The 25,824-nt window shown below is 46.6% G+C and overlaps 1 protein-coding gene across 8 annotated transcripts in view; it reads left to right on the top strand.

Moving 5' to 3' along the window:
- IQCA1 (IQ motif containing with AAA domain 1) overlaps nt 1-25,161 on the top strand; it is a 178,892-nt gene extending 153,731 nt beyond the window's left edge. For 7 of the 8 annotated variants that reach the window (XM_063645773.1, XM_055291068.2, XM_063645774.1 and 4 more), the window contains 4 exons: nt 4,667-4,753; nt 10,959-11,136; nt 17,751-17,989; nt 24,529-25,161. In XM_063645773.1, coding sequence (XP_063501843.1) covers nt 4,667-4,753; nt 10,959-11,136; nt 17,751-17,989; nt 24,529-24,657 — 633 coding nt within the window. In that variant the 3' untranslated portion in view covers nt 24,658-25,161. The remainder of the gene's footprint in view (nt 1-4,666; nt 4,754-10,958; nt 11,137-17,750; nt 17,990-24,528) is intronic. The other variant, XM_063645776.1, reaches the window with a different exon arrangement.
- The last annotated feature ends 663 nt before the right edge of the window (nt 25,162-25,824 follow it).

The following is a 25,824-nucleotide window of genomic DNA, read 5'->3' as shown; positions in this document are numbered from 1 at the left end:
ATCCAATCTGAAGAGACAGTTGTTGATGTGAAGATGGTTTCTCCATTGGTTTCAATTCTAAAACTAAGATTCTTAAGAGGTACTGAAAAAAAATAAGATCTTGCCTTTGTTATTACAAATTATATTTTCTCTAAGAAGTGTAAACCCTTTTACATACAACGTCTCATTTTCTCATTTACTTTTGGGGCTGGAAGTAGGGAAGCTTTTGACTTAAACTCAAAATAGCTGCAAGGGAACAATGGCCCCTTGGAGCTTGCCCCCTCCTTGCTCTTCAGCTCCATCCCTTGGCAGCAGTGCCCAGGCCATGTTGGAAGGAAATCGGGGGCTTGCACCAAGGAGCTGAAAGAACGGAAGACTTGGAGTTGAAAGGGATTAGGAAGTGCCATGAATAGACTGTGGGGTTGTTAGGTGTGGGGAATGAGACAAGGGTGGATACCCAGGCCTCTGGCTTAGGTAGGAGCAGAGTCATGCAGGGAACGGGCAGGAGGCAGGATGGAGGGAGGGAAGGTGGCCTTCTGAGGCTTCGGTAGGCAGGCACCATGTGGGGATGGGAAACTCTGGCCTGGTGCTCTGGATGTGCATTTGGGTGTGGTCAGCACGTAGAGGCCAGCTGAAGCTGCCAGAGTGGATGAGATCAGCCCTCAAGGTGGTATTGAGAGAGTGCAGAGAAACCAGGCCAGGGTCTTTGGGAACCTGTGCATAAGCCAGCACATAGTAGACATCTGTGCTTCCGGGCGGGGCTTCCTGACCATGTCTGCTCTTCAGCATCATCTGGGGAGCTTTCAAAACTGCTGATGCCAGACAACACCCCAGTCACACCAGAATCTCCAGGGCTGAGACCCGGAGGTCATACTTTCCAAAGCTCCCCTGGTGATCCCAGTGAGAAGCACTGAATTGTCAGGGGAAGAATGAGGCTTCCGTCTCTGGCTTATGCTCCGCCCCTCCTCACTTACCTGCTACTGTGAGACTCAGGGGTCTCTTTTCTCCAACTTCCAAGCACGTGTTGTTGTCAAAACCACGTGGTGCTGTTGCCCCTGACTGGGTGCATTTCCCGGTTGGAGTGACCCTGTTCGGACAGGACCCATCCCGTTCCTCTTCCTGCCCTTGCTGCTCTAGTGGAGGGTATGGTGCCCAGCCGGGATCAGTATAGATCAGCTCAGTGTACAGCGTCGAGCTCCATTTCCAAAGGCCCTTGAGCCCGCCCTATATTTTCTCCTGGATTTCCCTCCCGTGGCAACTTTCTCCTGCACACTGACCAGAACTCCGGATTGCCAGCTCAGAGGCCCCTTCGAATCTACATTTTATGCAAAAGCTTTCTTTGTAGAAGCACAGAATGTTTAAGCTGGAGCATCACTTAATACTTTGCTGTGATCTACTAGAGAGCTGATTTTATTAAACTTTTTTTTTTTTAAATCAAAGATGAAGAGAGAAGACGAGAGAGTTCCTTTATCCTGTAGCATTTTGTCTGTGTCACTGATGAAAGCTCAGGGGCAAAGTGCCCGGCTTGGTGTTTCTCCTCATCAGCTAGTCTTCTTGGCTAGGCTTTGAAATAGACTAGCTTCTCGAGTCCACTGGCAGGTGCTATAGTTAATAACCTACACATTGATTGGAGATTTGAGATTTTGATATTTTTTTTGCCATAAGTTATTGGGGTACAGGTGGTATTTGGTTACATGAGTAATTCTTTAGTGGTGATTTGTGAGATTTTGGTGCACCCATCACCTGAACAGTATGCACTGTACCCTATTTGTAGTCTTTTATCCCTCACCCCCCTTCCTCTCTTCCCCACAGGTTCCCAAAGTCCATTGTATCATTCTTATGCCTTCGCATCCTAGTGAGAACATACGGTGTTTGGTTTTCCATTCCTGAGTTACCTCACTTAGAATAATAGTCTCCAATCTCATCCAGATCATTGCAAATGCTGTTAATTCATTTCTTTTTATGGCTGAGTAGTATTCCATCATATATATATATATATATGTGTGTGTGTGTGTGTGTGTGTGTGTGTGTAGCACAGTTTTTTTATCCACTCATTGATGGGCATTTGGGTTGGTTCCACAATTTTGCAATTGTGAATTGTGCTGCATGTGCAAAGTATAAACATGCGTGTGCAAGTATCATTTTTGTATCTTTTCCTCTGGGTAGATACAGTAGTGTGACTGCTGGATCAAATGGTAGTTCTACTTTTAGTTCTTCAAGGAATCTCCACACTGTTTTCCATAGCGGCTGTGCGAGTTTACATTCCCACCAGCAGTGTAAAAATGTTCCTTGATCACGCCAAAAAATAAAATCCTAGTGGCGAGGCCAAAATAAAGTGCTCACAAATGCAGGTCATCCCCACATTCAGCAGAACGAAGGGTGAGAGGTCTGGTGCTCTAGGTTGCAGTCAGCCAAGATCGCGCCACTGCACTCCAGCCTGGGTTTTATACGTTGGCATGCTTCTGGGGTCTTGCGTCCCTTCTCCCCTGATTCTTCCCTTGGGGTGGGCTGTCCGCATGCACAGTGGCCTGCCAGCACTTGGGAGGGAGCATGCGCAGTGTGTTCACTGGAGTTGTGCGCATGCTCACTTGAGACGCTCTTCCCTTACCAGTCGAATGTCCCTGGAAGGTCATAGACCAGTTAAATTCCATCATTTTGCCTCTTAATGCGCATGCTTGAGCCCACTCACCCAACCCCTGAGATCTTATTGGGAAGTCGCTGATCACCCGCTTCCCGTGTTTCTGTTTATTGGGAGACCGCCTTTCGCTAGTGCTGGCTGTGACCAATGATTATTATAGAAATACAGTAAAAAACCACCTGCCCATCATGGGATGGTCACCTGACATTCCTGGTGTGCGTTTGTATTGGAAGGAGCCCTCTCCTGCCCTGCTCATGCCCGACTAGCTCCCCACTGTAACATAACCACCTACTCATCTCTGGGGCCTCAGTTCTCAGCTCCGAAGCAGAGGTCCTAGGGCTGGCCCCTCACGCTCATGGTGAGAGTAGATGAGGGAACCCACGTAGGCTGCCTCAGCTGCCAGCACAGACTGTAGCCCCCAGCCTGGCCTCCAGTCCTGCTTCTGCCACGCTGGGCCTGTGTGACCAGGGCCGTCACTTAATGTCTGCAAGCCTCAGTTTCCTCGTCTGCAAACAGGGACGATAACAATGGTTCCTGCTTCTTAGGGTTCAGATGAGATGAGCAGTTTATTCCACATGTGCTAAGGCCTCCAGGAGGAGGCAGCGCCAGGTGTGTGCTGGCTCTGACCATGTGTGATGCTGGGCACAACATGGGTGGCTGATGCCTGGCACACGTCTGCCAGCTCACTCACTGCAGTTAGCACACCACACCGGCTCAGGGATCAGGATTAAAATTTGGGATTCTGAGTTCCTAAATTCTGTGACTCTGCGTCTGCAAAATAACACCTATCAAATGGTGCTTGGCTGGCACTCTTTTCTCTCTGAATGTCCGTGTGTGTTGGGGCCTGGGAATGCAGCCGGCCCAGGCGTTGGGCCAGCGAAAGGATCCAGTTCAATCAGTGCCCACTTCTGCCTTTGAAGGTGCGTAATCTGCTTTATAGCCCTGACTTGCCACTTCGTACATAATGACAGGGAGGCAGACACAGTGGAGTGTCCCTAGCGATTTTTCCATCACTCATTGAATGACTGTCTTGGTTTAAAATCATGCCTGCTGCCTTAATGATGTTTTAAGAAATATAAAAATAGGAGTACATAGCGCTGTATTCACCATGGCTTTTATCTGTCACAATTTCGCACAAAGCACAAATTGTTGCAAAAATACCTGAATTTCGCTATCATGGGGGTGCTTTGAAGAGATTGTTAGGTGTACAGCAATTATTCATGGGCCCAGGGTAAGTCCCATCCCAGCTCTGTTGCGAGGCCCTGCTTGTCCAGAGGGGCTCGGGGCTGCCTTTCAGGGGGAGCCTGGGCCACAAAGGCACAGCCAAACAGAGATGAACAAATAGCCTCGTGGGGGCCCGAGTGCTGAAACGGTTTTTCTCATGGTAAGCAAACTTGAATAAACCTGGGAACGGCCAGAGGCGGTAATTAAAACTCGTGGCCCAGTTCTCCATTCATTTTCAGCAGAAAACTGTGGGTTTCTTTCAAGCCAAACTGAGAGGATGTTGAGGTGCTAGAGCAGAATGTTTGTCCTCAAGCTTGTCCTGCCTGTCAGAACAGGACTGAGAGAGGAGGGGTTTAGGGGAGGGAGGGGGACTTGTCCTGCTGTGAAGGAGGGGACATGGGGGGGCAGGTTTTGAGCTGCAGAACACATTTCTGTGCCTGTGCAGCAGAGCTGAGGAACCGCACAGGGAGCGCCTCGCCCTGCTCCTGGGAGAGCAGGTGCACACCTGAGAGGGAAGCACATTTACAGCCAGGGCCCTGCACACCCCAGGGGGAAGCACGTTCACAACCGGGGCTCTGCACACCCCGAGGGAAGCACGTTCACAACCAGGGCCCTGCACACCCCAGAGGGAAGCACGTTCACAACTGGGGCTCTGCACACCCCAGAGGGAAGCACGTTCACAACCGGGGCCCTGCACACCCCAGAGGGAAGCACGTTCACAACCAGAGCCCTGCACACCCCAGAGGGAAGCACGTTCACAACCAGGGCCCTGCACACCTCGAGTGAAGCGCATTTACAAGCAGGGCCCTGCCTTTTCCTCTGCAGGTGGCTCGACAGCTCCAGCCCTCCGTGGTGTGGATTGAAGACACAGAAAAAACCTTCTACAAAAAAGTTCCCAACGCAGAAAAGATGGTGAGGACGTTCTCATGCCTTACTTTGGCCTTTTCTTTCCTCCAAGGGAGGCCTTACCAGGGCCTGCCTCTACTTTTCGAGAAGGTCTTGCCTTTTCAAGTGAGGAAGGAAACACCGGCTCTCTGTAGTGGTCTCTGTCTGCCCTGACTGTATTTGAAAGGGTTCTGTGCTCTGACTTTATGAGACATAGTTTAGAAGGAAAGAAAGTGTGGAAGAAAGGAGAGAGGGATTTTCCACCCAAACATACGATTCAGAGGTAAGAAACTATTTAGAGAACTCTGCTCAGTTAAAGCAAATGGCACACATAGGAGTTATTATTAGGATTTCCTATTGTTCATCATAATAAATAGCAAAAGGCCCGAAATTTATGAACAAAGACCCTCAACAACAGAACTGCTAAGTGCACAGCATTCGGGCCTCCAGGGAGTCCTGTTTCAATTGCTTCCTTCCTTCTTTTCTCTCCTTTCAATGGTCCCCCTCCCCCGCCACCTCCCCCCACAAATCACCAGCAAATTTCCCACAAGTTAAAAAAAAATGTGCAGATACATGAGATTGTTATTCCACATCAATTTGCACCAAAGCAAATAGTGGTTAACTGTGAATTTCTGATTAAATTCATAAGGATTTTAATCACTTTTGATCCTTATGTATTATACATCACTTTTCACAGGTAGAGATGATTTGGATAAAGAGTGGAAGCTCAATCTTTTCTTCCCCAAATGAGCCTTGATTGCCCTGTCATTTCAGAAAGTCTTCAGAGAACTCATTTATTATTTAATCTGGGACTCTAGTAGTTCGCTCCCTCTGCTGGCAAAGTTGCTGCATTGCAGAAAAACTTGAAAAGGTCTACAAGTAGGTATGCAAAATGGGTGGCAGGAATGACCGGGTTCTCCACCAGGTCCCACATCTAAGAGAAATGCAGGGCAGTGTTTCGTCCCAGGTGTCACACACCTGGAGTTATCAGAAACCTGGCTCATTCATGGGCAGGGGCTACTCCCTCTCCCACCAGACATCAGCCTGGGGAGTGGAAGACACTGGCCTGGAACTCAGGCCAGCCATGCACAGCATTCACACAGCTGGCTGTGTGTCCTTCAACAAGTAACTTAACCTCTCTGAGCCTCCGCTTCCTTTACTATTAAATGAAAGCATTTCAGCCCGCACGACGTCTGAGTTCATGCAGCCCCCTGCATTCTCCCACAGTGCCCTGGGCTTGCCATCAGTGCTTGCAGCTGCCTGCTCACTGCACATCTGAGTCTGGGAGAGCAAGGGGAATGGGAACGTTCCTCCTGAGAGAGCCAGAGGAGCACTGGGGAAGGAGCGCTGAGAGGGGGCCTTTGAGAGAAAGCTAGAGGCAGGGAATGAAATATAGGCCCTGTAGACACCCTCGCATAAAGGGAGTGGATGTGAGGGGAAGGAGGCCCGCCGAGTAGGGAACTGAAAGCCGTGAAGCAGCAGCTGAGCCTGAGCCTGCAGAACCCTGCCCTGAATCAGCCCTTTTGCTGCTGACCCAGAGCGAACCTCTCAGCACCATCCCTGATTCCCACAACCCCTGCCCATGCCTAGCTTTGTCCCTGCAGGAAATGAAGGCCACTGGAGGCATGGTCTTTGTTGTGGATGAATTGGACATTTTCTCTGTTCACTTCCCATTAGAGGAGTCCGTCATGTGTTGGGGAGGTCAACTGCACTGAGGACCAGGAGTCACACCCTGGGATGAGTCCTAGGGGACTGCAAACCAAAGGGCACCCCGGCTTTCTGAGCATCTGCAAGGCTGGCCAGGGGACCTGAGCCACCCCAGACTCAGAGCTGCAAGAGGCATGAACGCCATCCTCCACCCCCGACCCCCAGTATTTCCACCCCCAGCTCCAATGCTGCAGCAGGAGAGGGGCGGGGGAGGAAACCATTGCATGTGCACGCCCAGCTCTACATGGAACTCCAGCTCCACTCGGCCTGCACCGTGCAGTGATGGCATTGTGGGGCCTGCCCCTCGGGGAGCAGGGCTGCAAAGTTCCTGCTGCCTTCCTGCGTCTCCAGAGCCATGACTGGGCCAGTCCTGCTGTCCTTCCCAGCCTCCCAGCCTCCCAGCCTCTGAGACTCTGTGTCTCACCCAAGATCTTCAGTCACCAGGGCCCCAGGTAGCCATGAGCATTGGACGTGCACATTCTGAAGGTGACCAAAAGCCAAGGGCAGCAGAGGCATCCACAGATGAAAGGAGCCCAGGACGCATCGCAAGCGGCTCCTCATTGTATCACTCGGCCACCTAGGGAGCCCAGTGTCCTTCCTCCCAGCTGCCCCAGCCTCTGTCCCAAAGGCTGCCCTGATCCCAAGGGCACAGAGGCACAGAGAAGAACATCCAGGAGGCTGGCACTCCACCAGCTACGGCCGCCATACAGGCAGCAGGGCCGACCTTGCCCTGAGGTTGAGGGACTCCAGGAAATCCCCTTGAAAATCCAGTGACTGAATGCACCCTCCAGCGCCTCTGCCTTTGGGATGAGGCCCCTCCCGCAGTAAGAGGCAGGAAGCTCACCCGGGGATGGGGCATGGCGAAGATCAGTGATGCCTCCCGAGCATGGAAGCCAAACTTCCCAGGCGCAGGGACACTGCTTCGGACAGGAAAAGGAGGACCCCGGTGGTGGCGGGGGCATCGATTGAATACCTCCTCTTTCCCAAGCACAATACATATGTCAGGGAAACTCCCGGCAACCCTGAGAGGAAGGCATTGTTTTCTCTGTGACACAAAAGAGAACAAAGGCCCCCAGAAGGCGCACAGCTGCTCTCGGGTCATGCTGAGATTCAGAAACAAGGTTGCCAGAATGGGGCCTTCTCCCCACCATGCACAGCACAGGCTGGAAGACATGGCGGGGGTGGGGGGGTGGGCGGGGAACCACCAGCTTTGCCTTCTGCCCATTGGGTCAGCCCTCCTGGTGCACCTAAACCACACCGCATCCCTGCGGCCCTCTGAGCCCTGGGGCCACTCTAAACATCATCCCAAAATCTACCTTTGGGGCCTCTAAATGGGCCCCACTCCAGAATTCCCTGTCCTCTTGCCCACACTCCTGTTCCCCTCACACTGTCCTCAGCAACCTTTGAGAGAACCCCTCATACCTCTAGAATTTCAGCAAAGTCCAAACTCCAAGCACCCCCATTCCAACCCCTGCCACTTTTACAAACACACCCCAGCCCCCTGCAGATGCCTGGACCAGGCCCGCTCCCTTTCTCCTCCTAAAAGGAGAGCAGTGTCTCCTCCCATCTCCGCCTAGAGTGCACTCAGTCAGTTGTTTGTGTCTGAGGCGAAGGCAGTAAAGAATGAGGCGCACAGGCTGCTCCTGCATTTTCTGCCCCATTACCCTTTGTTACTTCATCTAGCAAGCGCCTTCCTGACATCACGACAGTGCCTCCGCCAAGGAATTGCTGCTTTCTTGGGGCTGGCTGTGGCGGTTGTTTTGTGGCACTAACTGCAGAATAGCAAATTGAAATTGCTGCGTGGATGCTAGCCACTAATTTGAAATTGCCCAAAGTAATAGTTGTGAGGGGCTGGCAGGCCCCGTGGTAGGAGCGGCAGTTTGGGAGGTGGCCAGGTGATCGTGTGGTGGTTTGCTGGCATGAGGGATGAGTGCACAGGTCTCGTGCATAATGGACGGCTCTGCACTGGAATGGGGGTGGTCTGAGTGTAGGGGAACTACCAATTGAATGACACACCCATTTCTGTCCCCTGTTCATGGGACTGCACCTCACCATCAGCAAGGATGTCACTCTGGACATTTGCCCAGGATCAACGTTTGTTATCCAAATAGGCTGATTTATTTCAAATGTCCCTGCCATTTCAGGACACAAAGGTAGCAGTGTCATCTCCTGCCTCAGAAAGGGCAGGGATCACGCAGCCATCACCATGGCAACTGGGTTGCTGAGGATGGGCTCAGACCATGCAGGTGTGTCTCTACCCCCATGGATTCTCAGTCTCCAGCCTCACCAGGATCCTCAGATCAGTCCTACTTCTGCTGTTCTTTGGGCAGCTCACATGTACACCCCACATGCCCAGTCACTCCCACCACCTGCTTTGTTCCTTAAAGGCAAGTCTCTTCTCACCACCCCACTCACCCCTCAACCCACCACCATCACCTTGCTGCCCCCACCACTCTATAGAAACTGTTCTCACAAAGTTCTTAGGGCCGGGAACAGTGGCTCACACTTGTAATCCCAGCACTTTGGGAGGCCGAGGCGGGCAGATCACTTAAGGTCAGAAGTTCAGGACTAGCATGGCCAACATGGCAAAACCTTGTCTCTACTAAAAATACAAAAATTAGCCGGGCACGGTAGTGCGCGCCTGTAATCTCAGCTACTCAGGAGGCACAAGAATCACTTGAACCTAGGAGGTGGTGATTGCAATGAGCAGAGATTGTGCAACTGCACTCCAGCCTGGATGACACAATGAGACTCTGTCTCAAAAATAAAAGAAATTGTTCTCACGAAGTTCTTTGACACAAGAAGTGCAAGACTTTTCTGAAAACTACAAAAACATTGTCGAAAAATTTAAAGGAAGCCTAAATAAATGGAAAGACATTTGTATTCATTGGTTGAAAGACTTAATCTTGTTAAGATGGTAATAATTCCCAAATTGGCCTACATATTCAATGCAATTCCCATGAAATCTCAGCTGGTTTATTTGCAGAAATTGGTAACTGATCCTAAAATGCATCCAGAAATTCAAGAGATCCAGCCAAAATATTCTTCAAAAGAAAAATAAAGTTGGGGGACTCACATGCCCCAATTTCATTTTCTAACTTATCACAAAGCTACAACAATCAAGACAGTGTGGACTGGCCTAAGAAGAGACAGATCAATGGATCAGAATCAAGAATCCAGTAATAAAGCCTTACATTACAGTTCATTTTGACAAAGGTGCAAAGACAATTCAATTCAGAAAGAATAATCTTTTCAACAAGTAGTGCTGGGACTATTGGATTGCTACCTGCAAAAGAAAGAGTTGGACCCTTACCTCACGCCATATACAGAAATCAACCCATAATGTATCAAAGACCTAAAAATAAGGGCTAAAACTAGAACACTCTTAAAAGAAAATATAGGCATAAATTTTGTGACCTTAGATTAGGCAGTTGTTCCTTAGATATGACACCAAAAGCACAGGCCACAAAAGGAAAATTGCACCTCATCAAAATTAAAAACTTTTTTGCTGCAAAGGACATCCTCAAGAAAGTGAAAAGACAACCCACAGAACAGGAGAAAATGTTTGCAAACCATATAATATCGAGGGACTTCTATCTATTAATAGAACCTACAAAGAACCCTTACAACTCAATAATAAAAAGACAACCCAACTTTTAAAGTGGGTCAACAATCTAAATACACATTTTTCCAAATAAGATATACAAATGACCAATAAGCACATGAAAAGATGCAGAAACATCATTAGCCATCAGCCAAATGGGAACAAAAATGGCCTCGACTGTGCTTGAGAAGTCTCTGCAGAGGCTCTCACTATTGCCCCTGGTGTGCTCCTCCTTCCCCAGCTTCCTCTTTGCTGTCTGCACTGGGGGCGAGGTTCATTTGCAGCCAGGCTGTTGTCCATGGCAACATGGTCAGATCTGACTCCCACGGGCTGGAAGTTGTCCACCCTGGGGTGCTGAACAGCCAGCCTGTCCTCGCTCATTCCTCTCCCTCATTAGTGCTGAGATTATACTAAAATAATTCAGGTTCAAACTATTTCCCAACTGCTTCAGAGAGATAAGTTTCACAGCCTTATGTAACCAGGTATTTTTGAGACATGAGATGCAGGAGCTGGGCTCTTCATTGTTCCAGCAATTGGCAAAGGAAGTCTTGTGTCCAGCTTCCAAACAACTCAGGAAAATGGGAGCACTACAGCTCATTACAGGTCCCAGTGAGCTTCCTTCCATTTGTAAATCAGCCACCACTTCCCATTCCTAAGGCCAAGGTGCTTCCTTCCTTCCCACCCTCTAAATCTGGATACCAGAGGTTGAGGAAAGGAAACACTGACAATTAAAATCCACTGGGTCATACTGGGAAGCACATTCCAAGACCCATCCCAGGACAAACCTTAAGAAATTGTGTTTGTCAGAGCTTTGCAATCACTTTAACAAACAATGCTGCAACGCATTCTAAGTAAGTTTTTCATTTTTTCATTCTTTTTTTCTATATGTGGACCAATTTTTTTTTTCCCTCTCTCTCTCAGAATGAACCTAAACGCCTGAAAAAACACCTTCCCCAAATCCTGAAACTGCTGAAACCAGATGACCGGATTCTGATTGTGGGGACCACACGGCGTCCCTTCGATGCTGAACTCCAATCTTTCTGCAAAGTTTACCAGAAAATTATTTTGGTGCCCAGACCAGACTATGCTTCCAGATACGGCAAGTACCCCCAGCCCCTTCCCATGCATGGTAGCTGAGGCTGGGCTGTCTACTGTGTGCTTGCCAGGAGTGTGGCCCTTGGACCCAGTGGGCACCAGATGAGTTGAGGGGAGCCTGCACCCAGTGGGGTGTGTGCACCTGCACCCAACACAGAGCATATGCTGCAGATATAAACTGCTAGGTCACATTCTGTTCTTAGCATATATCTCTCTACCCAAGACAAAAGGAAACTGGACGAGGATTATGATTTCTGGCCCTGACAGTGACAGAAGCCTTGTGGGTGCTGATTTTTCTTGGGACGGGTAGATTAAGATCACTCACCTTGCACCCATGGTGAAGATGTCTTCCTCATAGAGTGTAGTTTCTTTTCACCGGGTTGGGTTTGTTTTTTTTTTTCTTCCAGTCTCAAAGTCTAGTTGCATAATGTTTTACTTAAAATGAACATTAAAATACAACGAGAGCTTACTTTTTCAATTCTTTCTCCTTAAATAGATTCAAAATCCACTTCTTTTGAAACATGTTTTTTAATGGGAATGACACAAAAAAAAGAGCCCCTGGGAGGCAAAGCAGTGGAGCGGGGAGGAGCCTGGGTCGGGGCTCTCAGGACGCCTGGCTCAGAATCCTGGCTCTGCCCCTGCATAGCTGGGTGACCCTGACAAGTCAGTCACCTTCTGAGCCTCCATCTTCTCATCTGTGAAGTAGGAGAACGGTTCACGCCACAGGGCTGCTGCGACATTCACGAGGTGTTAGCAGAGCACCTGGCCCCATGTGGCCAGATGTGACAGAAAGGGTGTTGGCGGCGGTGGTAGTGGAGGTAGAGGAAGAGAAGAGGGTGGCGTGGGCTGGGCAGGAGGAGGGAAGGACGGGTGGCAAATGGCAAGAGAAGCTGGGGAGAGTGCTGGCGGCTGTTCTGCTATCTAGTGCTGCGTGAAAACCTCCCTGAAGGCTCAAACAGCACATGATTCCACCATGTGCTTCCAAGGGTTGTCTGGGCAGAGCTGGGGCATTCTCCTTAAGGTACCTCATGATGTGAGAGTCACATGAAAGTTGAGTCTCCTTCATCTAGAGACTGGACAGTGTGGATACCCAGGATCGCTCGCACATGTGACTGGAGTTGCTGCTGGCCATCGTGGGCACTGAGCAGGGCCTATATCGACCGGACAGGCTGCACCTGGCCTCAGTGCAGCTTCTCACACCCGGCAGCTGGGTCCCACAAGGGGTTATCTCATGAGCACATGTTTCAAGAAGCTGGGGCAGTAGCTGAAAGGATTCTTGTGACCCAGCCTCACAAGCCACACAGAGGGACCATCGCCACCCTCTGCTGGTCAAGAGGAAGGCACAGGGCCAGCCCAGATTCGAGAGCGGCCGAGGACACATGGGTGTGAATGCACAGGGGTGGCTCATGGCGGGGCCGCCGTAACACTGCACTGGTGGGGAGCGGTGAGGACTTGGAGGTAGGATGGCGATGGTGCTGTCGGTGTTAGAGATGGTGAGGGGGTTGGCGGGAGGTGACAGCATGTGCTAATGGAGACAGAAGTGCTTGCTGGCAGTAGGGGTGGAGGCAGTGTGGCGTGATACTGAGGAGGGGGGAGATAGGGTGACTGTGTTGATGGTGGTGTGGGTGGCTCTGGGGAGGGTGTTGGGAATGGTGGCAAAGGTCACATTTGACACTGGAGATGATGGCGGTCAGTGGCAGGAGCAGCAGAGGTGCTGGTGCCAGTGGTGGTGGCTGTGGTGGCAGTGTTGGTGGCTGTGGTGGCAGTGGTGGTGGCCGTGGTGGCAGTGGTGGTGGTGGTCAGCATGAATGGTAGTAATACAGTGATTAGGTCACACTTGGTTTCTGTTCTTCCTTCTCCAATCACGTGAGCACCGCAAAGCAGAGGGCATATACGGTCCTCTCTGGCTGTTCGTAAGTTGCTGCTCAATTTTTTTGGCTGGAAGAACAACCATCTACTCCCTGCATGCTATAAACAGCTAGCTTATTAGCCACTGTGTTTGCAACATGTGCTTATTTCTGTCTTGATAAATTGTGATCCTGGCTTTCTAAATCAATGTTATACACAAAATACAGGAAGACTTTCGGCCCAGCTATTTCTGCATCCATCTAGTGCCTTCTTCATATTTTAGGGCCTCAAAACGCCCCCCACGAACACTTCGCACCCAGCCAGCATCAAAAGCAGCGAGGGAAGACAGGATGGAGGAGTCACAGAAGATCTTAAGGACTAGACCCAGAAGAGGCCAACATTTCCTCCAGCCAGGTCATGTTGGCCAGAATGAGAAACATGGATGAAGGGGACAGGGCTGTCCAGCCGAGAAAGGAGACAGCACGAGACGGGCAGGCACACCACAGTCTCGCCGCAGCCCACACAGCCAATGCCGGGGGTTCCACACCCCTGGCCTTAGCAGGACTACCCCTCTCTCCTCTCATACGCTCTTCTTTTTTTCTTCCTTTTTTTTATTGTATCTATATTTTAAGCTATGTTAATGGAATAAAGTAGAGTATTATTAATTCAAAGGGGCTGGAGCATTATTCTGGACTCTGGACAGAATGGTTTCTACTGTTTGACAAAACTATAGGCCCTTTAAAAATGAAGCTATTGATGGATGGTCGGCAGTTTTTTTCTTTTGATAAAACATCACGCATCTCTTAGAATTCAGATCACACTGCAGATTCCTACCTGAATCTCCTCACAGCATCGTGATGGGAGAGGAAGGAGAGAAAGCGTCCCTCCACCTGTGGGCAAATGATAAAGCTGCACCAGACACTTCTCTGGGGCCCTGGGTTCTGCCCACTGAAGCACGTACTCCTCAATATTTCTGTCTTGGGGAGTGATGTGTTCAGACCGCCATTCTGGCCGACGTCATCACCCCTCATCCAGCATTTCCTCCAGTGACCTTGAAGTTTTCATAACCACAGTGGCTGGGACATCTGTCTTACAGAAAGACTGTTCTTGTCTTTGCAGTGATCAAAAGTGGTCTCTTCCAGTCCACAAAGCAAGGGCTGCCAATCCGAAACATAGACAGCGGCTTGGTCGTCTCTCCACCCACAATGGAGCTCGAAGGTGTGCAGCAGTCCCCGCGGCCCCACTCCTCAAATTCCTCCAGGCCACATGGGGGCAGAGAGTGCTGAGAAGTGAAGGGTGGATTTGTAGAGGAAACACAGCCCTCAGGTTCACCAAACATCATTCAATCTCTCCTTCTTTCCCCTAAACTAAGCTGTCTCTGCAAAGAAAATCCACCCCCCAGGCTGACGGATGCCCTCTCTGGTCCCCAGAAATCCCTTCGGGCTTCCTTTTCTCCACATTCCCAGTGCCCTCCTCCTCTTGCCTCTCTCCATGGGGTCCATTTCGCTAATAACCCAATTCATCACAGGCCCACCCGGACCCAGTGTCTGGTCAGATGGGTCCAGGGTCTGTCTTCAGACTTTTCTGCAATTCCAGGCTTCAGAGGGTCAGAATCTCACCCACATCACATTATTCACCTCTCAGGCTTTTGGAAAACTCCAGATAAAAATGAATGTTCAGAGACTGCGTCATCTCGAGCACCAGCCAAGACAGAATCCACTGGGAATGTCGACAGCAGATGAAGGGAAGCCAAAGGCCAGATTCTCTTTCATCCAAAGAAGGGAAAGAGAATGTAGATTGGTCTGAAGATGTGAGGAGCCTTTTGCGTCCAAAAGAGGAAAGTAAAATTCAGCACTTGGCCTGGAGAGCCCCTCCGCTGCCCTCAACACTCTGGGGCCCCTAGCCTCAGTCTTCACCAACACAGCCATCGCCACACCCCAAGACTGCAGTGCGTCTGTGCTCCCCACTGCACTCCTGGGCCAGAGACCCCACAGCCTCTGGGGCTCCCATGTTCACTGCCGGCTCCAGTCTCCACCAAGCCCACCATGCTGTGCCTCCCTGCACACCTGACACCACCGTGGGCCCCAGAGCAGCTATTTAAGGGCCAAGAACCCATGAGTGGGTGGTTGTGTAAAAGCAATAGAAGCGATTCTTTGAAAGACCAACAGCTCGAGTTAATCAGCCGCAGGAAGGAAGCCAAGCCTGGTTTTGCATCGCTTTCTCTGGGTCTTCAGATGAGCGGGAAGGTGGGCAGGTCCCACCACAGCTGGGACTGCCTCACCGAGTTCTCTTGCTGCAACTCCAGTAAAAATGGTGATCTATGGAGGGTAACCAATGAGTCACGTATTCAGAGGAATCTTGACCGAAACTCTCCGTGAATACCAAATATCCTACGCGTTAAATGGGCAGCAGCAGGTTTACATGTCCCTCTGGCCCCTGTTGGTCTCACTGCAGGTCTTCAAAGCCTTGATGCCTAATTGTCCACAGCTCGGAGGAACTGGCAGGCCCCACGGTACAGTTCACCCTTTCCCAGTACAGTAACTGTACTCTGTTACTAATGAATCTCTACTCATCAAGTGATTACTCCTGCAAGAAGGTTGGATGATTTGCGCAGAAAACTTCCAAGATTGTGACTGTTGAGGCTTCACAGAGAAGCCAGGGAGAGAGTTAGTTATTGGTTGCCAGGGAGCACATGGCCCTCACCCCTTCCCACTGATGGTTCCCTTTTGCACCACGGGCAGGAATTTTGCTCATGCGTGCCCAGAACTGAGTCCGCGTGCGGGCAGCCCAGCCTGGGAAGTTGACTTCAGCTTTTGGGGCCTTACCTGTGACTCTCTCATAAATCATGTTTCCTTCTCAGCTTCCAGAGTCACCACTCAGACCTGCTGCTACTTTGTTTAGATGTTATAAATTTGGACAGATGACACACCGGATCTCAAGTGAAGATGTGGGCTAGTTGTTGTTGTTGTTGTTGATCATTTTTACCATGGGTTATGTTTTCTGATCTCTAACTCTGCAACAGTTATATTTAGATAAGGATAATCTTCACCGGCTGCCATCCATCGCTACACAAACAGGCTTTGAAACACTCTGTAGCTTATTTTGTGTTATCTTTTGTAATTGATGTTTTAATGAGGGTTAGGAAACTTCAGTGCAAGATGGAACGAAGAACAATCATTATTATTGTAATAACAGTAACATAGCTACAGAAAGTCAAGTCCCCACCAAATGCCGGGCTGCTGCACTTCCAAGCGCTTTACAAACACTTTTGAGCTTGTTTTTCACAGCAGCACTGAGAAGTCAATCCTTCTGTGCCTGTTTTACGGATAAGACTAGTTTGGGGCTCAAGCTCAAAGAAACCCACCAAGGAAGGAGCAGAGTAGATCAGGGATTTAATGATACTTTAGGCCAATTTGGGGTCCCTGTGGCTCTCCTTGGTTTCACAGCAGGTCTCCGAACCCTGGATGCCTATGCATCTACAGCTCAGAGAAATTGGCAGGCCCTAAGGTACAGTTCACCCTTTCCCAGCAGCTCAGCTCACCCACAGGGCCAAGGACCCCCCAAAAGAGGACAGTGGGAGTGAACTGCTGGAATTGCTTATGGTCCAAAAGCCAGATTCTCCAGCATGGTTCATAGTTACATTATAGGCCATTTTATTCCTTTAGAGTAAGTAGATCTTTTCATTTGATCAGCCATTTTTGGATCAACATACTTGTATGATGTAGTCATTTAACAGACTCAGAATTAACCCCTTACCAGGCCTGACAATGCTCAGATCAGGTAGTCATGGTCATTTTTAAAAAATGGTTTCAAGTGTTCCTCAAGTAAAGTCAAAATGGTTTAGAAATATTTGACCAGATTATCCCAGTGCTGAGACTGACAGATGCTCTTGTAAACACCCTTCACCCTTCTCCACCATCTCAATATAATTAAATAAGTAACAGCAAGTCTCCTTTACTTCCCTTGTGCTCCCTTTACAGCATAGAGGTAATTCTCCAAATACAGAATGATTTTAAGGACTGTACAGGAGTTCATTCCATCTCTAAAGTTAAGCATCCAGAATTATTTCATAATTCATTTTCACAGCATCCCTGTGTTCAGATTGAAATATCTCATTTTCTCCAGGTCCCACAAACCAGAGAACACCCAGGCACTCATCTGAAGGACTCTAGTCAACCAATGCGTGTTTACAGTTGCTGAGGGGGAAAGAATAAGGGTCAAATTGCTGTATTTAATAAAATGTGTAATATAGTGTCTTCCACTGGAAGGGAACTGACCCTGGCAGTAGCTGATAAAAATTGGAATCTGCATTCTGATTCCAGATGTAAAAATAATGTGAGAAATTAACTTTATATCTAAAAAAATAAGTTAAACTACTTATCCAAATTACTTGGGAAATACAATATTCTGATGAGAAGAGATGCCATTATACACCCTATGAAAATTTCCAGTGTTGAAAGATTGTCAACATCTTTACAGGTACCACCTTAAAACTATACTGACGGTGGTTTTGTGTTTCTCCTTGTTAATTTGCAGGGCACTTGCGGATCTGTAGACCTCAGGGTCATTGATATGTATGGCTTATGGTTGAAAATTCTCTAGAGGAAAGCATTTAGTTACTTGGCTTCGGTTCATTTGAGTTACAAATAAGTTAGAGTAGACTTCTGTGTATTCCTTTCTTGATGAGATGCAACTTTCAACCGAGAGGGAAACTGGCACTGATTTCTCAGTGGTAACCCCTGTTCTCTGTGTCTTTTCTGGATACAACAGTTCTGTGGAAGCAAATCATTGAACGCAATGGAGGAGTCCTCACCAGTGCCTTGAATGTCAGCTGCCTGGCGAAGGTCACTGACGGCTTCACCCAAGGACATATAGTCGAAGTGGTTAAAGGCGTGCTCACAGATCAGAGAATACGGCAGCAAATTCATAAACCTCTCACTGCAGTTGAGTTTATTATGGCGATAGCCAGCATGAATCCAGTGTACAAAGAGGAAGAAGAGAGCTTTAAGGTAAATGGAACACCCTGATGACCAATTCTTAGCAGCAGACACTCCTCACACTACCTCCTCCCTCTGCAGTTCCATGGTTTTCATGAATTGGAACTCTGCCATATACAGTGAAATTTGGAAACCTGAAATTTTCGATGACAAAATCTTTGGGATTTTGGCAGTAAAGCATGTGTCTTCCAAATTTTAGGAAAACCATGGTGTGTGGCCTTATATATTAACAGCCCAATTGCAGAATTGAGTAGCAGCTTCAAAACCATTGGATTCACATAGACACATAAACTTATTTTGGTTTTTACTTCATGTTTGGTATTATGGAATAAGTTTTGCATAGAGAAATCATTCCCCAAATAGTATAGTTCAAGCCAATGCTGTTTGGGGCCCACAGTTGTCATGGAACACTTTGTTTTTCAGTTTCAGTTCATTTGCGATAGGAAGCCACAAGATAACTCATCAAAATTTAGTTTTCCAATGTTTGAATACATTCTGACCTACTCACAGAACTTTTTGGATCTGAAGGAAACTTTGAGAATCATCTCTTCCAACACCCTCTCTTATAGGAGTGCCCAGGCCAGCAGGCACTCCTCAAACTCTGCCTGCTCTCCTTTAAGCAAAAATAAATACGGTGGTGTTGTCTTTCTAAAGGAAGTTTCCTTGACCAACTCCAAAGGTAAGAGATTATATGCATACAACTGAAGACCACCACAATATTGGCTGTGCAGTCACCAGAAGGAGCATTAAAATTCTCAGCCAAGCCTGTCTCTGGGAGCCTGCTCAACATCAGGCAAACTTCCCTCTGCAACATGTCACTTTTCCATCAAATCTAAAACTATGATTCCTTCCTGGTTTGCCCTAATTCTTCAGTGAAGCATTAGAAAGGTGAAAAATAGTCATAATAATGATTTCAGAAGTAATGGTCTCGCACAGGAGTTGGCAATCTTTTTCCATAAAGGTCCAGATAGTAAATATTTTAGGCTTTGAGAGCCATGCAGTCTCTATCACAGGTATTCAGTTGTGCATCATAGTACAAAAGCACCTATACACAATACAGAAATGAATGCATATGGATGGGTTCCAATAAAACTTTATTTGCTAAAACAGACAACAGGCCAAATTTGGCCCATCAGCCATATTTTGCTGACCCTGCTCTAGCAAGGCTGAAACAAAAATTTAACTCTAGCTGAGTGTTTACCAAGCATTTGAATTATTAGTAATATTCTCGTTAACTGTTTAAACCTGTTCATAATTGCTGATATTATCCTCTTCAAATGATACATCATATTCTTTTCTGAAATTCCCCATTTTTTTCTCCTTTCTAAAATATTAATTTTCCTCCTATTTTGAGGAGTTAGATGATAGGGTGTGGAAGCCTATCCTTTCTCGTGGCTGAGCCTTTAACTTTCCGAAGTAATCTCTAGAAGTTTTTCTATCTATAGGTGCTTGAGGTCTGATCATACTATTCAAGAAAAGGAATTACTACCCTTTTATGACCCGGGATGAGAATGCATATGCTTCACACATCCATTCTTGGTGTATTTGTTTGCTCTATTCATTTTCAAAAGAAACTGCATCACTTTCCCATCATTACCCTTTCCACCCAATCCCTTTGTGCTTCCATTACAGCACCAGTGCTTGGCCCTGTGACTGGCCCCAAGTAGATGTTTAATAAATCTGTTTAGGGACACATTCATTAAACACGTGGATAGATGGAATGACACCCTCACACTCTCCTGAATAATGTGATACCATTGCTATGGTTCCTTCTAATGAGGGAAACTCTGAGAAATTTCACCTAATTGTGCTTCCGACAACATTATCTCAGATGAAGACCTTGCAAATTCTCCAAACATGTTCTACCCTGCTCCACAGACACGATGGAGAGAATATGTATGATAACAATGATAGTAAGTCTAATAATGTTAGCTAATACTTATTGACTTCTTATTATGTGCCAGCCACTGTACTGACTCATTTAGACTCATAATCCCCTGTTTTGCACATGAGGAAACTGGGATATGGAGAGGCATGGTAGGCCGGATAATGGCCCCTCAAGGTCTACATCCTCATCCCTGGAACCTGAAAATAAGTGAGGTTACATGGCAGAGGGGGATTAAGGCTGCCGATGGAGTAAGCCTGCTAGTCAGCTGACCTGAAGATAGATTATCCCGAATTATCCCGGTGAGTCCAATGTAATCATGAAAAGCAGAAGAGGGAGTCGTAAGAGAGAAGCAGAGAGAGCAGTCTGAGAAGGGCACGTTGGTACTCCAGGTAGCCCAGCAATGCTATCCAAAGGTGGAGCAGGGGTCACAAGCCAGAAAAGCAGGTGATTTCTGAGAGCCGCAGAAGGCAAGGGAAAGATTCTCACCTGGAACCTCCAGAAAGGGACACAGCACTGCAGACACCTTGATTGTCACCCAGTGAGGCCCGTTCCGGGTTTCTGAACTACAGCCCTGTGAAATCATAAATGTGTGGTTTAAAGCCACCATGTTTCCAGAAATTTGCTGCAGCAGCAATAAAATAAACAATACAAGAGGCAAGTAACAACTAGAAAGTAGCAGAGCTGAAATTCATACCTTTCCCCAAAGCGAACTTCGTTAACTATATTCTATACAGGGTCTCGATAAATTAGGAGTTCATCGCCTTAAGTACATGTCCACCTCACCTTACATTAAAAACAGAGCCAAGGCTAAAAGAAGGAAGAGGGAATCCCCCAGTGCCACTAACAAAGAAGTACATCTCAAAGACAGGAACAACTATATGAGCTAATACATGGGTGGCCTAGGGGTGTATCAGATCCAAACAGAAAGGCAAGGGGAGGCCCATGAGAGACAGAATGCTGGAACTGCACAAAGTTGGGACACTTTATAGGTTGCCATGGGGAAGCATCAAGGAACTTGTGATCTTCTCAGGGATCTAGGTGGGGAATAAAAGTGGCCCATAAGAAATCAAAACCCAAGCCTACACCATGCACGTCAAATTTCCAAATCTATACTACCTCCACGGTCCCAGAATCTCAAGTTGAAATATTAATATGATTTTTTAAAATGATATGGTATCATTAAAACCCCGGAAGTCACATCAAAAGCAAAATTAAAAACCACTCTGTATGGAAATTTAGCCAAGTCAGGGTACATAGGATTCCTACAGGAAATACCAGCCTTGCTAAAGATGAGTTCATAATAAAAAAATTATGAGTCACAAGCAATAATCTATCCCAAGGAGAGTCAGCAAATGCAAATAACAGAATAGCACTACCAAGAAGCTGAGATATAAGGACATTCTGGAAGAGACTACAAGATAAGTATGTTTAAATTGAAGACCAGAAACATTAGGGAGGAAAAACAGGCAAATTCGAAAAAGAACCAAATAGAAATTTTGATAGTGAAAAAAATATATAGTCATTAAAATTAAAAACTCAGTGAATTGAGGCGGGCAGATCACCTGAGGTCGGAAGTTCGAGACCAGCCTGACCAACATGGAGAAACTCCGTCTCTACTAAAAATACAAAATTAGCTGGACGTGGTGGCACATGCCTGTAATCCCAGCTACTCGGGAGGCTAAGGCAGGAGAATTGCTTGAACCCAGGAGGCGGAGGTTGCAGTGAGCCAAGATCATGCCACTGCACTCCAGCCTGGGCAACAAGAGCGAAACTCCATCTCAAAAAATAAATAAATAAATAACTCAGTGAATAAATTGTGTGTGGATTGGACAAAACTAAAGAGAAAACGAAAGAACTGAAAAAGGGAGCAAAGAAAATTGCCTAGAATGCAGCATAGAGAAAAATAAAGGATAGAAATCAAAGAGAGTTTAAGAGTTGGCTGAAACGGTGGCTCATGCCTGTAAGACCGGCACTTTGGGAGGCCAAGGCAGGCAGATTGCTTGAAGTCAGGAGTTCGAGACCAGCCTGACCAACATGGCAAAACCCTGTCTCTACTAAAAATACAAAAATTAGCCAGGTGTGGTAGTGCACGTGTGTAGTCCCAGGCTGAGGCAGGAGAATCCTTGAACCTGGGAGACGGAGGTCGCAGTGAGCCAAGATCGTGCCACTGCACTCCAGCCTGGGTGACAGAACAAGACTCTGTCTCAAAAACAAAAACAAAAAGAACAGTTTGTGAAAGATAAAATGATAATACCTGCTTCTTTTATGACCGGATCTTTGATATCCCTAATATCACCAGGAAGCGTTAAGGGAAGCATCAATCAAAAACATCATTATAAGACCTGGTTCTGTATTTGAGTTTAGAGGATCTTACAGAAGCAGCTGTAGAACTGCTTTGGAGGAAAGAATAAGGAGAGAGAGACAGAGCCCAAAACAAAACTTCCCACTCATAATGAATCTTGGCCAGGCATGGTGGCTCACACCTGTAATCCCAACACATTGGGAGCAAGGCAGGTGGATGACTTGAGGTCAGGAGTTCGAGACCAGCCTGAACAGTGTGGCAAAACCCCGCCTCTACTAAAAATACAGAAATTAGCCAGGTGTGGTGATGTGTGCCTGAGCAAGACTCCGTCTCAAAACACACACACACACACACACACACACACAAACAAATCTGAAAATCAAAATTCCAAAACATTTTAGGAAATCTAGTGCTAAATACAATCTGATAAAATGTTTAAATTAATATAATTAAGATGTTCAAAAAATAACTGAGAGCATGACTTCCATTAGAAATGTACAGAACATTTTGGAAAAAAAATGAAATGAGAAGAGATAATTATAAAAAAATATTACAAAAAGAAAGCTTAGGGAGTCAGAAGCTGTGGTCTGAATTGCAAAGAAAAAGAAAGAAAGCTTAGAAATTAAAAATATGGTAATCAGTATAAAATGGCAAAGGAAATGAAAGAGGTATGAACTCTAAACTAAACATGGTCAAAGAGCAATCTGTGGACCAGAAGATGGTCCTGGGGAGTACCCCCCAATAGTCAGCACAAAAAAACAAGAAGGTAAAATCCATAAAAATATAAATAAAGATCCATCAAAGGTGGGTTGAAGACCCTGACCTTCATTAATGGAAGTTCTAGAAGAAAAGAATACAATAAGTATCAGAGGAACAATTGTTTAAAGATATTATTACTGAGAATTTTCCTGAATTAAAGATGGATTAAAAATCAATTCCAAGTAAAATAATTTATTAACTAATAAACTCCTAGCAACCAGCAGAACAAATAAATCTATACCTAGATATATTGTTGGGAACTTAAGAACAAGATTAAAAGCCAGGCTTAAAAGCTACCAGATTACCTACAAAGAAACAATTGGGAAATCAGACATCTCTTTAACAACCATAGGTGCCAGAAGATAGTGAAATAATATCTACAAAGTACTAAGGAAAAACAACTGTCTGCCTAATATTTGTATCCAGCTGAACTGGCATACAAGAGACAGGAGAAAAGAGACATTTTACGACATGTGAAGCCGGGCGCCATGGCTCATGCCTGTAATCCCTACACTTGGGGAGGCCGAGGCGGGCAGATCACTTGAGGTCAGCAGTTCAGGACCAGCCTGGCCAACATGGTGAAACCCTGTCTCTACTAAAAATACAAAAATTAGCTGGGTGTGGTGGCACACGCCTGTAATCCCAGCTACTCAGGAGGCTGAGGCAGGGGAATCACTTGAATCCAGGAGGTGGAGGTTGCAGTGAGCTGAGATTGTGCCACTGCACTCCAGCCTCGGCTACAGAGTGAGACTCAGTCTCAAAAAAAAAAAAAGACAAAGACTGAGAGAGTTTCCCACTTATAGCCCTTCAGAGAGCAATTTAGCAATATCAAGTAAAATTGAAGATGTTCAAACCCTACAACCCCAGGAATTCTATTTCTACATGTGTGCCCTAAAGAGGTTCTCTCATGTAGATACAAGGAGATGTGTAAAAATTGTGAACTTCAGCATTTTTCATAATAACCAAAAATTCAGATGTCATATATCCATTAATAGGAGAATTGATAAATAACATGTAATATAATCCTGCAATGAAATATTGCTACTATAAAGTTTATAAACCCAAATGTCTCTTAGGTTTCAAATAAAATGCAAAGGTTGAGAAAAATGCCATTGTGGGGCCAGTTACAATCACCAAGTTCTTGGTTAGTATTTGGGCTCCATTATTTCTACCGTGGTTTCAACAGCAACTCCCCCAGAGTAGTTGAATGGCCGCCCACTGTTCATTGAACATGGCCACATGTGAACCATGAGCATCCTTCACATTACCAAGAAAACCCAACCCCCGGACACAGTAGGATGCCCGGAAAAACAGGTGACTTTGTTGGGAAGGATGGCTGGTTAGATTTAGCCTGAGATTCTCTGAAATTATTAACTCCCTGAGTTAACAAATCATGCAGAAATATAGGTGGAAGTTTCAAATCATGCAGAAAAACAGTCTGGAAAACCTACTGAGAAAGAGCTTGTATTAAGCATACCTTAAATGCCCAAAGTACAATGGCTGCTTGCCCCTTCCTGCTTAGCAGGCTTTTCTTTATTTTTAAGAGTATTGCGGTGAATTGGTGTCATTCTGACCTTTTCCGAAACTTCTGTTGTATTTCAGAACTGGTATGCCAAAACCCCTCTGGGTAAAAAACGTGCCTTGGCGATAACAGGAGGCAGCGCAGAAAAGGCAAAGGACAAAGGGAAAAGGAAAGGAAAGAAAGAGAAAAAGGCAACAAAGAAAAAGTAATGCCTTTCTGAAGAACCATGCTTGAGTCTCTCTGGGATGGAGAGGACCCCAACTCACCAAAGAAAAGATTCACCATTGCCCGCCTGAAGAAGCCCACAGGGGAAGGAATTTAGCAGTGTGCAGGTGAGCTGATGCCGCAAACCCGCTAACCACTGCGTGTGCTGTTATGCCTTTCCCAGGCTGGACACCTAGCTGGGTGTTCGTCACAACTTTCCATAGCTTTAATCCACACCAAGTTTGTATATAACTGAAATTCACTCTTGACGCCCTCCACAGTCTTTCCAAGTTGGACTCTTCCTCTCATCAGTACTAGTTGTCAAATTTAAAATGTAACAGTTAAAGAGTATTCTAGTTTGACAATTAGTAAGCAATGAATGTATCATCAGTACACTAGCTTTTTATTAATCCATGTACACTGTATAGTATCTTGCATCTGTTTTAATAAATTCTTTGCTTTAGTAATAGATTTTATATAATGAAATAAAGCTGTTGCCCTTGAACTGACTTGCTAATTTGGTTGCTGGAGCGAAAACAGGATCTTACAAATGAACTATTTCAACATCCTAATTTTGAAGCTGAGATAGCTGGAGTCCAGGTCCCACTGCTAATATTAGAGCCTGGACATCATCCACCCCGCCTAGTCCTCACTGGAAGGACTGAAAAATTGTCAGGCCAATGACTGGATGAAAACCATGGCATAAAAATGGGGTAAATGCCGAGAAGGAAAAGCCGACATGAAGAAATAAAACAGGGTAAATAAGAAAAAGATTAAAGAGTAGGGAAAGCTCTAAAGAGAAATTTAAATTGTGTAAGGATGTGAAAGATTATTGGTTGAAGATTGCAAGTAACCCACTTCTAAATTGTGGTAAGAACACGATCAGAGGAAGCAGACTTCAACTGAGATGGGATGAATTTAACTTGAATTTTAAGAATACGCCGTCTGACAGTTTGGGGTTAGACCACAGAAATTCATAAAATCTCACACTGCATAGACCAGGTCAGGCATCCAAGTTTTACCAGGATTCCCAGTGGCTTGGATCATCAATGGCCAAGAAGGTTTGTGGTTTCCAGGTGTCTTCTGGCCACCAGCACACCCCCCAGCCTGTGTCTGTACACAGCAAACTGATACAAATTGGGACAGACAGAGACAGTCACAGGCTGATGTGC

This window comes from Symphalangus syndactylus, chromosome 8, assembly GCF_028878055.3.
Source record: "Symphalangus syndactylus isolate Jambi chromosome 8, NHGRI_mSymSyn1-v2.1_pri, whole genome shotgun sequence".
Taxonomy (NCBI): Eukaryota; Metazoa; Chordata; class Mammalia; order Primates; family Hylobatidae; genus Symphalangus; species Symphalangus syndactylus.
This window is presented reverse-complemented; position numbering and strand designations above follow the sequence as displayed.